At 38.0% G+C, this 14,370-nt stretch overlaps 1 protein-coding gene across 1 annotated transcript in view; it reads left to right on the forward strand.

Moving 5' to 3' along the window:
- TULP3 (TUB like protein 3) overlaps window positions 1-14,370 on the forward strand; it is a 32,424-nt gene that overhangs the window by 3,288 nt on the left and 14,766 nt on the right. The window contains exon 2 of the mRNA XM_066175352.1: window positions 10,023-10,074. Within this exon, the coding sequence (XP_066031449.1) occupies window positions 10,023-10,074 (52 nt within the window). The remainder of the gene's footprint in view (window positions 1-10,022; window positions 10,075-14,370) is intronic.

Below are 14,370 nucleotides of genomic sequence, written 5' to 3' on the forward strand. Positions count from 1 at the left end.
CACCTAGAATTTAGGTTCCTGCTGACCCATTTTTTTTTTCAGAGAGCCACTACTTTTCTGCCTTTTTTTTTCTTTTATTTTTCTTAATCACTGTTCATGTGGTACTTGTAGGAGGGACAAATGGACCGACTTAACATAATTATGGCTTTGTATGTGTGAAAACTTTGTGTAGCCAGGCTTGCACTGGGATAGCTCCAGACTCGTTTTGTTGCTGAGGCACAGCTGAGTGATCTCCAAAATAAAATTGTGTTGTAACTGGGTCATGGGATGAATTCTCTTCTTAGTGGATTTGCTGATATGCCTGGAGATGTTGCCTTAGACTGCTGCAGGAACATTTACGCCAACTCTTAGTGCTCTTTAAAACACACTCTGTGGGATGTTTGAACTCTTAACTGCCTGTGTGCTTGCTATATGAGTCTGGGTGCTTCTACATTCCTTTCTGACTTTGCATTCTTATGTGGTATCTGAGGCAAAAAAAGAACAAGAACTAAGATCTAGCAGTGACATCTTGCCAAGTCACCTCATTTGAGATTGAAATGACAGTTTGCTGTTTCTGTCTCTTTAATGGCTTTCCCTTTCAATTTTTCTAAAATAAAAAAAAAAAATCTAGACTGGGAATAAAGGTCTACAGTTAGAGTGTCAGTTCAGAAAATTTCATATTCCTTTCCCTATTTTTTAGTCTGAAATATTATTAGACAAGTGCAATTCGTCTTGTCAAGGGTGATGCACTTGTTTTCAGGGAAGTTTGAGGTTTGTTACCTGGTCTGGGTTAAGCATAGCACGTGCTATTTAACTGCTGCCTTTGTTGCTAGGAGAGAATCATGGCTGCTCTACATTTCACTGGCTTCCTGTTGTAATAAGGTACAACATCAACAAAAGTGACAGGCAAGGTTTAGTAATTCACAAACAAGATCACGGGAGACGGAATTCCAACCCCTTGGGGATTTTGCTTTCCTCTTTCCTTGGGCAGAGGTGTTTCTGAAAGTGAAATGACCATGGGGATTTGAAGCATGTAGCTGAGAGGACATTAAATAGAAAAGTGAAGTTCTGCTTGTGGAAAAAATGTCTCTTTCTTTTCCTGAGCAGAAACCTGAGTTTCATTAGGTTCAACTGAATAAACCTGAAGCACAGTGCTCTGCAGTTGTCATGGTGGTTAGGAGCTGAAAAGTCCTGAGTCATGGAGTCGCCAGCTGTGAACTCTTGAAGGAATATGCCTGACAGGAGGTTCCTTGTCTCTCTTTTCTTGAAAGAATTTTAATAAAAACCCAGTTGAAACCCCCTGTTTGGCTGTGCACTTAAATTGTAAGTTTATGTGCCTATTCTTCCTTCCCAGCATTGACAATGGCTTTGATGGTTAATGGCATGTGTGGATTTCTGGCTTCTCTTGGCCTTCCTTCCAGGAGGAGAATACTCTTTTTGCTTTAGGTTTGCAGAAATGAATTTAGTTGAGACTTTTGGCTAAGGAAAACAAGAATCTCCTTTCTGTTCTCCCAGTGTAGTCTAGCAGAGAATGACACAGGCTTTTGAGTGCACTCTTCTTTATAGAAGACTGTCATACTAGCTTCTGTCCAGAGAGTGCTGATTTATTTTCCTTGCTCTGTTCCCTTTTTCTGAGTAAGAGGTGCTAATCTTTGGTACTTGATAAGTCACCTTTTGAATGGTGTGTAAAACACCAAGCAATACAGTAGTGAAAATAGCTCTGAGCTCAATGTGTAACCTTTCCATGATGCTTTTATTCCTGTTGCATTTTCTTGCAACAGCCTGTATTTTTTATTGTCATGAAGTTTGTGCTCTCTCACTTGGGATCTAAACTTGTCATCTCAAGAACCCAACCAGACAGAATCACAGAGGCTGGAAGGGACTTCTTGAGATGATCTGGGGCATCATCTTAGGCATCTTAAGCAGGGTTGGCTGGAGCAGATTGCACAGAATAGTGTCCAGTTGGGTTTTGAATATAGATGGAGACTCTACCATTTTTCTGAGCAACCTGTTCCAGTATTTGACACTTTCTCTGGAAATTTTTTTTTCTTGATGTTGGGTATAATTTCATGTGCTTTAGTTTGTGTCCATCGTCCCTTGTCCTGTCAGTAGGCACTGCTGGCTTTATTTGCTTTATACCCTTCCATCAGCTATTTATGCACATGGACAAGTTGCCTCCTGAGTCTTCACTTGTCCAGGCCCAGTTCTCTCAGCCTCACCTCATGTAAAAGATACTCTGGTCCTTTAAGCACCTTTGTGGCCCTTTGCTGGTTTTGCTCCAGGTTGTCCATCTCTTTCTTGCTCCAGAAGCCCAGACCTGGATGCAGCACTCGTGTGTGGCTTCACCAGCAGAGGGCTGGTGTCACTCCCTCAGCCTGCTGGCAGTGCTTACCCTAATACAGCCCAGGATGCTGCCTTGGGAGAGAGAATTGCTGGCTCGTGATAAACTTCTTGTCCACCAAAACAACATGAATCAGTTTCTGAAAAATGAGTCTCAACAAACAGTATATACTTCATTCTTTGTTTACCATAATTCAGCTTTTTTCCTATGGACCTTTCATTTCTTAATATTCTGTTACTTTACTAGCAGGTTCCTTTTTTAATCTGCCTGAACATTCTTTCTTCCTTACTGGGAGTGCGTTTGTGTTGGTGTGTAATGGTGTAGAGAATATCCCACTGCACTTCTGAGATGATAATTTTATACTGGGGTTTTGTGCTTTCACAGATACCATTTTGAAACTGAAGGCAGGTGTGATCTTTTGAGTGGTCATTTTACTTTGCCTGCACAGTTCCATTTTAGCTTACAAAATCACTGGAACAAGTACTGTAAAGAAAACAGAAGCTTGTGTCCTGTACCAAAAATTCCTTTTTTCTCTTCATTGACTTGGCTGTGGTCAGTCAAAACTGAACTGCATCATTATTTACCTTAGTTATGTTTGGCATGTGAACAGTCGCCCCAAAATCGATGCAAGTATGGAAAGCGTGGTGCTGCAAGGGTAGGCTTGCATTAAATTCACTCCTTTTGTGAGTTTAGCCAACAAAAATAATTATTAGCCTGTTAATGTTTTATAGCAAATAATGTTTGTCGCATGTGCTCCTCGGATTAGTTTTTGCTTGAATTCTTTCTTCAGCACAGTATTCTTATTGCTATGAGTTGTTGGGGCAGCTGTTTTGCCACAATATAGGTGAAACATATCCATATCCATATAGATACAAAGAATATACATATATTCTTCAGAACACTATTCTTTTCAGGTTTTGGGGTCTTTTTTGAGGGGATTGGGTGGCGGGGAAGGGCAGATGGTGGGTGTTTTTATTTGGGTATTTTTGACATGCCTCTGATCTGTGTGGCTTTAAAGAAAAACATCTTGTAATTTGACATTAAAATTCCTTTTTTAAGCCTGCAGGTAGGTAGAAGCAGAAGTTTTAAAAGATTAGCATGCCATTTTCATTCTTTAGGATTTTTTTAAAAGTTGTAAATTGATCTTTAAGTTGTAAATTGTTCAGATAGTTGATACAAGTTACTGGCAGGAATATGTAGTGGATTCTGGTGTATTTTGAAATGAAGGAGGACATGCAGATCTCAGTGCTTGTCTCTAGTTGCTCCCTTGATCCACACTCGTCTGGCAGTTGACTTTATTGTTCTTATTGGCTCACTTTATACTTACTTTCAAATATTCTGAGATAAATCTTATTCAATCTCTATTGTGTGGGACATAATCTCTATACTAAAGCAAATCCAAGACAGTCTCCCTCATTCAGAATTGCTTCCAAAACTAGGTGTTCACTCTTTCCATGCCATTGTTCTCATAATATGTTCAGTAGATGAAAAACTTTCCAAACAAATTTTGTGAACCCTTTCTCAAAACAGTATTCTATTGGCATTAGTGTTTTTGGGGTGCAGAGGGATCAAAGGTCAAACCAATTTCTGTAAAAAAAGGCAGATGCACTAAAACTTGCCTTTATTGAAGTATCACCTGCTTAAAAAGAATTTAATGAAATATTGATGCAACTTTAGCCATGTTACTTGGAAATAGATGTGGCATTTTATGGCTCATTAATTACCAGACTTACTGCTAATTAATTATGAAGGAAAGAATATCTTGTGTTTGTCAAAACCCCCACTCTTCTGCCTTGGGGAAGGCAGAAAAATTTGGTAACCTTCACTCTTATGGATGGTATGCTATGTATTTTCCAAAAAATGTGCAATTACAGCTGTGTCAGGACTCCACCCTTTCGTGGATTGGAAGGTGCATTGCAGATAAATTTTATTCCTCAAGTTTCCAGAGATAATGTTGCAATTTTTGTTTGGATTATATCTTTAGAAAGATAAGAATCCTTCTCCAACTAATGTTTTTTTCTACAGCTTCTGTTTTCTTTCATAGCTGTAGTTCAGAAGAGAATAATCCCCAGCAAAGTTTCTTGGAGGGTTAAGAGTGAAAACATTTTCACACCAGCTGACTCAACATTTCTTACTGAAGTTGCTTTTACTTGTACTTCTACAGCTAAAAATAAAATTTAGTGGATGAAGATGTGGGCCACAAGCCACATTCTTCTCATCCTCTGATTTTTAAGTTCTTGGAGTATTACTCAGAGACATAACTGCTGCTACTACATTAATAAATTGTTCTGTAAAGGAAAAAGGAATTATATGAGCTTTGTAAGATTCCTGATGGAAGCAGTCTTGTGGAACATAAGATATTGGGAAAGTAGGAAGATTTGTGGACCAAAATTGTGTTATTGTACCTTGGAGCCCCTTTAAAAGAAGTAGAGCAATGGAAACAACTGAAAATATACGGATCTTTATTATTAGTGTATAGGTTCACGTTCCCACTAATATCTAAAGATTGTGCTTCTTGAAAGGATTTCTGTGTCAGACTGATACAAAAAAGGCACAGTGAACTCAAACATCCAGTTCACTTTGAAATGATCTGGAAGTTTCTACCAGACACTTTCCCTGAATCTCTCCGCCAAACTATGGACTATGTGAAACTTTCATACCTCCCCTAGAGCTGTGCACAAATAGGTAATAATTCCATAGTTTTTCTCACAAGAATTGAGTGCGTATACAGGGCTGATATGTGCTGTAAAGAACAGTTCAAAGGCAAAGCAAGCTGTCTTTCCTTCTCTTGGGTCAGGTTTTCATTTAAGGTTGGAGTGGCGTCTGCTTCTGTCAGCTAGTCTGACCTTCTTCTTAAAAGAGGCAGCCAAACTTACTGTTTCTTTACCAAACCTTTAACTATTTGAATTGCAGGATAGATTTAGCTAACTGGGAAACCTTTAAATCTGCAAGGCTTTGCTGCATTGTTTGTTTAGGAGGAGAAACTGAGTATAGTATTTCTTTAGTGGAATATGAAGAATGTACATTTTATTGAATGCAGGGAAATCTATCATGGTGTTTTCCTGTGTTTAATGTATTTCAGATATGTCTTTCCAGTAAGTTCTGAGTAATGTAGAACATTTTGTCTCTGCAGGCTGCTCTTTCCTGTTGCCTTTCTTACTTCCACTGCTTATTGCCTCTCCTTCACAACTGCAGCCAGTCAATTCCTTCCAAAACTAGTCCATGATCCATGATAAAGACAACCTTTTTTGTTTTCTTTTTGCCTCCTTTTTAGCTTCAACAGTATATAAAGGGGATTTAATTTAAATAACCTGAAGGAAGAATGCTTAGCTCTCCCATCTGGGATAACCACACCTGAAACAGGAGGTAAACCATAGCCTTGGTCTACAACAGCAACTGTTAACATAATGATATTCAAGCTTGATTAAAACCTGTTGTTTTCCATTGAAAAGCCACAGCTCTCCATGAGTTATCCTAATGGTTAATTAGTTGCAGTGTTAAATAAAAAAATTATTTAGTGTCAGTTATTTATGTCTGGATTTTGTTGTCTTCTCTCTTATCAATGTCATCTGTACCCTCAGATCGCTGGAATACAGTGCAGTGTATTGATTTTCTCTTGAATAAACTGTAGGATGCATTGAAATCATGCTAAGAGGGGCACTTTCCAGTCCTTGATCAATTTGTTCAGCTTTCTGCTGAACTCTCTTTAATTCTTCAGTCCTTTCCCTTGTGTGGACCTTGGACAGAATGGGAGAACATTTTTGGGCTGGTGGATTGCTTTTATGTTCTACGTTCTGCTTTAATATCAGGGTTTTTCATTGTTCTCGGAGTTGGATTATACTGTGAATTTGTGTTTGGCTGATTCAATGGTAATTATTGCCAAGTGCTTAAATAAAAGTATTTTGGTTGGTTGTTTTTTTTTTTTTCCCCCCCAAGTACAGCATACTCAGGAACACAGACAAGCTGCAATGAAAAAAAGAGTGTTACCTCTGTCTATCCACAGTTTGTAATGCCAAAATTTCAACGTAATTGAAAAATATGTCCATTCTGAAGGAACTGTCAATAGATGTAGTGTTCCTTTTTTACAGAAAGGAAAATAAACCACACAAAAAGGAAGCTTCAGTTGTATATATGAATATCTGTTAAATAATCTGTGAGTTACGTCTTCAATGTGGTTGTTTGCTGTTCTGAAAATGGTTAGGAAAGATCAAATACATTTATAATAGATCTGTTGCATATTCCTATTGCAACACTTTAATTTGGGTTATGAAATGAAAACCAGGCTCATTCTGATTTCGGTAGGAATTTGAGATGCTACCAGTTAAAAATAAAAACTTTTTGCTCCATGTTAATCCTTGAATCCCTCTGCATCTTGCCATCTTCCATGTTTTATTAAATATTATTTAAGTTGCTTTCCCACTCTCATTTTTATTCTGTATCCTGCACTCTCATTAGTCTTTACCCAGAACAGAACATACAAGGAATCTTTTCTCTGTGGCCCGTGTCTGTTACCTGTCGTGCAGCTTCAGTAGGATTGCAGGTGGATTCTGGTAAATGTAGCAGTGGTGTCTGTGGGCAGGATCTCGCGTAGGCTGCTGTGCCGCTGTGGCTGGGGAGAGGGCATTGATACAGACTGTTTGAAAATATGCAGTTCTTATTTATCAAGGGTAAATGGGCAACTGTTTTGGTGGTCGGGATTTTTTTCCCCCTGTTCTTAACTGTGGTGTTGTAGCTATGGAAATTCTGCCTTTTTTTTTTCCTGTTCCTGATGGATATTTAATTCTTATTGCACAAAAACCCTTCAAACAGAAAAGCAGAGAGCGCAGTGGTTTGGTGTGGGCATGTCCAAAGAACGTGGGTCTGTGTTGTCAGTGCAGCTGAAGGAGGATTCCTGTTTGAAGCCTGCAGCTGGATTAGCACACCACTTACATTCCTTAGTGGTGAGCTGTGGGAGTGACTCTGGCAGTGTTTTCCTGTTAAAGTTTGTAATAACACCAACCCTGCTGTGGGGGGTAGAAAAAAGTTTGAAGTGTGGGAATCTCTTTTTTGACTAATTATTGTGTTATGCTTTCATAATGATGAATCCTGGAAGAAAGGTTGCAGGAGTAGTAAATAAAAAGAATGTGAAAGGAGTTTTTTTAAACTAATATTTATAGTGCTACATTGCTCGTGAGTTTAGTTTTTTTGCTTTACTGCTTGTGGGAATCCTTGCACTTTAAAATGGAAAGCATTCATGGTTGCTTTCATTTTGTTTTGCCTGCTACTCAGCAATTTTGTTTAAAAGTAAATTGTAAGAGAGAACACTTTGTTATCTTTTTGCTTTATTAAGCTCTGTGACCTGTTAGAATCTTTATGTTCAAGCGTAAGTTAAATGGCCGGAGTTGAGGCACTGTGTAATCTGTGTTACACTTCTGTTACATAATGTAACTATTTCAGTCTGGGTAGAAAATAATTTAACATACAAAGTAAATAATTTTCACTGGACATTTCAACAAGGCAAGTGTGTGAGTCCTGCTATTTCAGCACCTTGTCATCTTCCAGCTAGAAAGGAAACCCTGTAAACTTATTCCCTAAAGTGGTAGTGTTTATTTATTCTGATTTTCTAAAGAGACTCAAATTGTTTGGGGATCCCTTTTCTGCTAGGAAAAGCAACAAAACCACAGATAGCAGCTTGTATCTACCCAGGACACCTTTGTGTCCATCAGAACATCTCTGTAAGTCTGGTGTTGATTGCAGTTACATAGGCTGCTTTATAACAAACTCTTGACTGCAGTTAACAAGTGTCATCAATTTCTTAAGTCAGTAGGTATATGAGAAGAAAAGGACTATTCCCTTTCCCTTTTAGGGTTTTTTTTTTCCTGTGGTATGTTCGTTTGGTGGGGTTTTTTTTGGTTTTGGGTTTTTTTTTTTTTTTTTTTTTTTTTTTTTTTTTTTTTTTTGTGGGGGGTTGTTGTTTTTTTTTGTCATGAATATTTTAAGTGGTACTTTCAGTTGTGTTTCCGGCTTTGCTAAAGATGGCCTTTACCATCACCTATGCTATAAATAATAAGCATGTCACCTTTTGTGCTGAAGTTTTGTGTGACAACTGTTGCATATTGTGCTGCGCTCAGTAGATGTGCTTCTGCTTGTTTCTTTCTTAAACTGTGGCTGTTTTCGAGTGGAGATGACTGTATTACTCCAACTGTTGCCTTGGGGATACACAAAAGCCCTCCTTCCCTATCAAGAAAGACACTAATTTTTCCAGGCCCTCCATTCCCTTACAATCCAAGACACTATGTATTACAGGTCCATGTGAGGGGTAACATCAGTTTTTGGAAACAAGATGTTTTCATGTTCCTAGACCTCTTGTGTGATACTTCAAATGCATTAGAAACGATAAAAAATAGAAGTAAGGAAACAGTGGAGTATAAAAGAAATGGCAGTTGTAACTTGTTTAAAATACTACTAGTTGGATAATTAGTATCAATATTAGAGTATAAAAGTTGTTATATGTAATGTGGCTACAGAACTCTTTTTGTGCTTATTTCAACCTTCTGGAACAGGGTCTGTGTTTACTGGGGTAGTTTGTCTTTAAGGACCTCTGATTTGTTGTCTGCTTGCCTGAAGCTGAGTCAAATGTGGGTTTGCTAGGGGTTAACGGGACTCAGGCTTGTGTTCTCTCCTTAGCTCTGAGTGCTGTAATCCAATTTCCATGGCATGTGTTTTGCAGAAAGCCCAGCTCTGCTCTCTCCGTCTCTCTCCATCTCTGGTTTTCCATGTTAGGCTTATATTCAGCACTGGCTGCCAGCTTGTGACTTCACATCACTGGACATTTATGGATGCCTAGACCAGACAGAGAATTTCCTGTTTAAATTGAAATTGTGCCTTGCCCTGCTTTTCTGATGCTATTAATAAAATATATAATGTTTGTCTCTTCCCCACATTAAGTATCTTCTTCCTGATGCTTTCTTACCTCTAGAGAGGTCTTTGTCAAAGCTGTGTTGAAGGAGAGAACACAACTGTGGTCGGCAGAATATGTGCTTAATAGTCAATTAACGTTTCCCCTTTGTGGGGTTAGCTGCTCTAAATTGCATTTTATATTATAATTTGTTATCATACAAAAGCAAATGGGAAGTCTACATGGAACACAACTTGGAACAAACATCAGAGTTCTTAGGAAATTATCTATAATATGCTGAAATAGGGAAATCATTCTTTTTTTACCTTTAGGAATTAATGTCAGATGTTGCAAACACGGGTTCTCTCAGGTATTAACAGTAGTTCTGGAACGTCTTGCAGGAAGAGAAGATGATGTAGGTTTGTCTCCAAGACAAAACTGACTTAATTTGGAATCAGGTATCCTATGAAAGAGCAGGGACTTTACAGAATCAATCTGAACTGTGTTAAACCTTCAGGTGTAAACTGTCTCCTAGCTCCCTCTCAATAGAGGTTTATAACCCATCTACTAGTAATGAAGCCTTTGGTGCTTTCAAAATCTTTTCAGAATGGTTTAGTAAGGGGCCTAAGCCAGAGTTCAGTCTTATTTATGACAGAATATGATGTTTAATACCTTGCGTCTTGGTCTTCATGTGAGATGGAAGTAATATCTAACAGTCATTTTTAAGTCTTGATGATGAAGTTGTTGTCTGAGAATATCCTATCCTCTTGTAATGCAAACTGTTTAATAGCAATAATTAATAATTTGTTTATTTTGCTTTTGCAGCATCTTTGAGGATGAAAGCATGAAACTACGACAGCTGAAACTACAGAATCAGGTAAATGACAGTGCTGAAGCTGGTAAAAATAAGTATAGAAAATCAAACAGCCCTCTAGAGACTTGAGAAATGGGGGTGAAGTGCTAAAAATGGTTGGTCTGATGAACTATGGAGATTTTCATGGGTTTTGTTAGTTCAAGTCAGCCTTGCCATGGCTTGTAGGCTTGGTGTGTTTGATAAATTTATTTTTCATATGTTCTCTTATGTCATTGGGATTCAGTTGCTAGAGAGCAGGAAAAAAATCAAAGGATGGGAAGACTGCAGGGAATTATCCATTTTAGGCATCAAAGGAACGGTTTCACCCTCCTATAGAACAATCTCTTTAGCACTGCTGTTGAGAAGGATTTCCAGCCTCTCCTGACCTTTTTTTTTGTTCCTACAATGAAAATATTTACAGCCAAGCATGGGTCAATTATTAGGCTATAGGTCTCAGTTTTTGAAGTGCTGTTTGCTGGATGCTTACAGAACCATATTCTTCAAAGCAATGAAGTATCCATCCTTAATATACTTTCTCTGTGAAATTTCGAATGCTTGTAAATAGATTAGAAGATGTGAGACTCTTATGATTCCCTAACTGAGCATTTCACAGGGACCACAGATCACTGTCTTCCATTAAAATCTTCTTGTTCAAATTAAAGTATGGTTTTTGGGAAGGTGCTTTCTCAGCTGAAGATCATTAAGTCTAGACACTACAGTATTCAGGGAACTGTTGCAGTGGGTAGTAATCCTCTTTACCAGAACCTGGTCATTATTTGTAGTCTGAGTTTGCTAGGCTTTGACTTCAAGCGCTGAATTTATTATTAACTTTGTCTGAGTCTATATAGGCATTTATCTAAAACACTCCAGAGTCAAGAGGTAAAATATATTTTTAGTCATAGCTGTGGAAGCTACAGTAGTCCTTTATCTGTAGACTATCAAGTGATACTTGTTTAAAAACAAATAAACAATTTATTTTAAAATAGAATAATAATTAAATTAAATTAATTAAAATAATCTATAAAAGAGCGTTTAGTGTCAAATGCCATTTGGTAAGAAGTTCCAAAGCTAAGGATAGTCTGACATCCCAGTGATGAACCTCAGGGTCTGTTCTAAAACTGGTCTTGGGTCATAATCTGGTAATAATCACTGTCTCCTAGTGCTGGGTACTGTGATCAGTGTTTGCTTAGTGTCAGGCCATGCCGTGGGGATGCATCGCTATTCCTCCAAAATAAAACTTCAGGACTGGGTGGAATTCCCTCAGAGCAGCTGTCAGTTGCATCCTGAAGAGGTCAGTTTAAATATTTGTTCCCTTTCTCAAATTTGTTTCCATCTTTCTTGGATTTGGTTGAGATTGCAATCATCTGCAAAAGAAACAGCTAGAAAATTTTACTAAATGTATTTTAACACCCTGCCCTTTGCAAATGAGATTTGTTGAGAAGTGCTAACAGTCTCTAACTTAGGATTTTAGAATTAGGTTTGAATATTAATTCTAAAGTCTACTTTTACATGAATAGTACTATGCCTTCTGAAGGAACAGAGGTCAATAGGAGATCACTACCAAATATGATGGACTTGCTGCTGGTTGTAGCTGATGCTTTGCTTGATTAATTTATCATAAACAATTGCAGGATTTGGAATTTTAAAAATGCAGAATGTTTTAATCCAGCAGGGTCATATACAGAATTTCTGGTCATACAGAGAATCTGGAATAAGCCATAGCGGAGACTTGCCTGTCCATCCATCTTTGTGATGGGTTTGGAAACCCTGTAATTGCAGTAAAATATTATTTATAATAGTGCATGACATCAGGTTCCATCTGTGGGCCAGCTCCGCCTGCCTGCCAGGATGCTTTTTCCTCCTGGACTACTGCCTTCTCCTTGAGGCAAGAGTGTGTGGTTGCTCATGCAGTACTTATTTCCTCATTAGTAGAAGATTTTTGAGTCTTCTGAGGCATCTGCGGCTCCAAGTGCAACGCTGGCATCTCCCAGTGCAGGGGGAGCACGGAGCCTGACGTGTTTCTTTATGCGCTCGGTGTGGTGCACTGCTTCACATCAGTGGAGTTTCACTGTTGCCACCATCACTGCCACTGGGGCTAAGGGGCAGCTGGAAGTGGAGAGGATGTTCCCTGGCTAGGGCCCATCCTGTATGGCCTGCTAGGGTTAGGACTGTGCCAACGAATGAGTAGCACAGGATTGCACCTTCGAGGCTGGAGTGGTTGGAACTTTGTTGTATATCAGCTTCCTGCCATCACAGCTGGAGATAGTAAACTAGTTGTCTTAATAGCACACTAGATATTCTTATGTGACTTCATGAAAGCTCATTTGAACGGGAGCTGATGGTTTGTGATCCTCTAGTCGTCCTATATTCTGATTTTATGGTTTTCTAAGGTGTTTCTGGAAGAATTTAATGCATGGAGTGCTCAAAATCCCAAACAAATCATGATAATTGGAATCTGTTATTTATTTAAGCTTGTGTGTTCTGGTGTCCTGTTCATGAACTATCTACATTTTATGTAGTAATATTATATGATTTTTTTCTGTAACACAGAGCTGCAGGAAAAGGCTAATTAGTAGACAAAATCAAACAAAATACTTGTTTCCCTTTCCTACTTCCGTAGTGGAATACGGCTGGGAATACATGGTACTGAAGGGCAGGCTGCTCTGCCACCCTATGGAGAGAAGATGAACTACTGTTTGCTGTCCTGACAGAGGCCTTGCACTTATTTTTTCCATCTCAGGATGCAAAGTAGTAAAGAGAAGCCTTTAAAAAAATTAAGTCATTATCCAGTTTTGTCACTTTGATTATCCTGTGGTTCTTACAAGAAAGGAAGATCAGTCACATCCACCAGCTGTAAACTGCTAGTTTTATTGCAACTGCTAGTTTTATTATAATTTATTTAAACTGGCAGTGTTTTAATATAAGCTGATCCTATTGGATTGGTGAGTCCTAGAAACCCTTGGATGTAACACAGTGTATAAGAATAATAATTAAAATTTAGACTGGTGAGCAGTGAAATGTTTAAAAAAGTTCATCTAATAGAATAACCCACTAAATAACTCTTGAAATTTCTATATCCTGTGTTGATCACAAATTCAATGTTGCATTTTAACGGTAGCTGTATATTTTCTTATTTTCTTACTGCCTTTAGGTTGTCTGGTTTCTGGGTTTTGGGATTTTTTTTTTCTTGCCTGTTTATTTGTCAGGTAGAGAAGGCTTGACAACAATTTTTCTCAAATCCTCATTCTGAGTATAATGTTTTGATTCTTGTTTTTCCTCTCTCCTTTGGAGAATTATAAGCTATCATGACAGTTTTAAACTTTTCCTCAGCTTTAATTTAAAAAAGGAACAAACAACACAGATGTAAACTCTTCTGAAAGGTCTGACTGCCTTCTTGGAAAACACATCTGTAATTAGCAGTTTCTAAGAATTTGACTTTACTGCTTATGTTTCTTTTCTTATTCTAGACCAGTGTGATAATCTCTTTGGAATTCTGTGTAATTTTTGCTCTGCAGGATAATCCTTGCAAATAATTCTGCAGTAGCAAAAACTACCTGTATTGCAGTTCAGTCTTCAAAGGGTGATTTTGAGTTTAAATAAAAAAAGTAATTTAGTAATTTTTTTTCAAGGTGGTTTTGTTTGTTGTATTTGAGGTTTTGTATGTTTGGTTTTGTTTGAGTTTTGGGTGGTTGGTTTTTTGGTTTTTATGGTGTTTTTTTTTTTTTTCTTTTAGATAAGTGAAAAAAACAGACAGAATAAAGGGTCAAGGGCTGAGTTGTGTTGGAATTCCTCAGGGAGAGGTTGCCTAAGAAACTAATCTCACTTGAGATAAAAAGACTAATAGGAGAGGAAAAAACCAACAAGAGAAAAAGAATAACGGGAGAGGAAAGGGCTCCAGAAAATGTCTGTGTCTCAAGTGGGTTGAATTGTTGGTACTGGATGAATTGTTTGTCTGGTGGGTGCATTGAGACTGAAAATAATTTAATGGAGAAATGGTTTCTGTCACCAAAAACAATTTTCAGGGATGTTCAGATACCTAAGAGACAGCTGTGGATAAACTGCATCTACTGTAAGGAGCTTGCACATGGTTTGCATAATGGTGCAGAATATCATTTTTCCTTCTTCATGCATCACCTTTGTTTTTAAGGACTGATGAAGTCTGACTTTAAAATGGCACCATGTCCCTATTGTCTTGATTTAAGTCTAGAAGTTGTTTTTCTTTTTGTTGAGTAGGAAATCTTAAGTATCAAATGTATATGTATCTTGGAGAAATAATCTTTTAATTCTTAGCATTTCGACTTACCAATCTTTCCTTTCAGT

Source organism: Chamaea fasciata, unplaced genomic scaffold, assembly GCF_029207755.1.
Source record: "Chamaea fasciata isolate MVZ Bird 193981 ecotype frontalis unplaced genomic scaffold, bChaFas1.0.hap1 SCAF_2, whole genome shotgun sequence".
Lineage (NCBI taxonomy): Eukaryota > Metazoa > Chordata > Aves > Passeriformes > Sylviidae > Chamaea > Chamaea fasciata.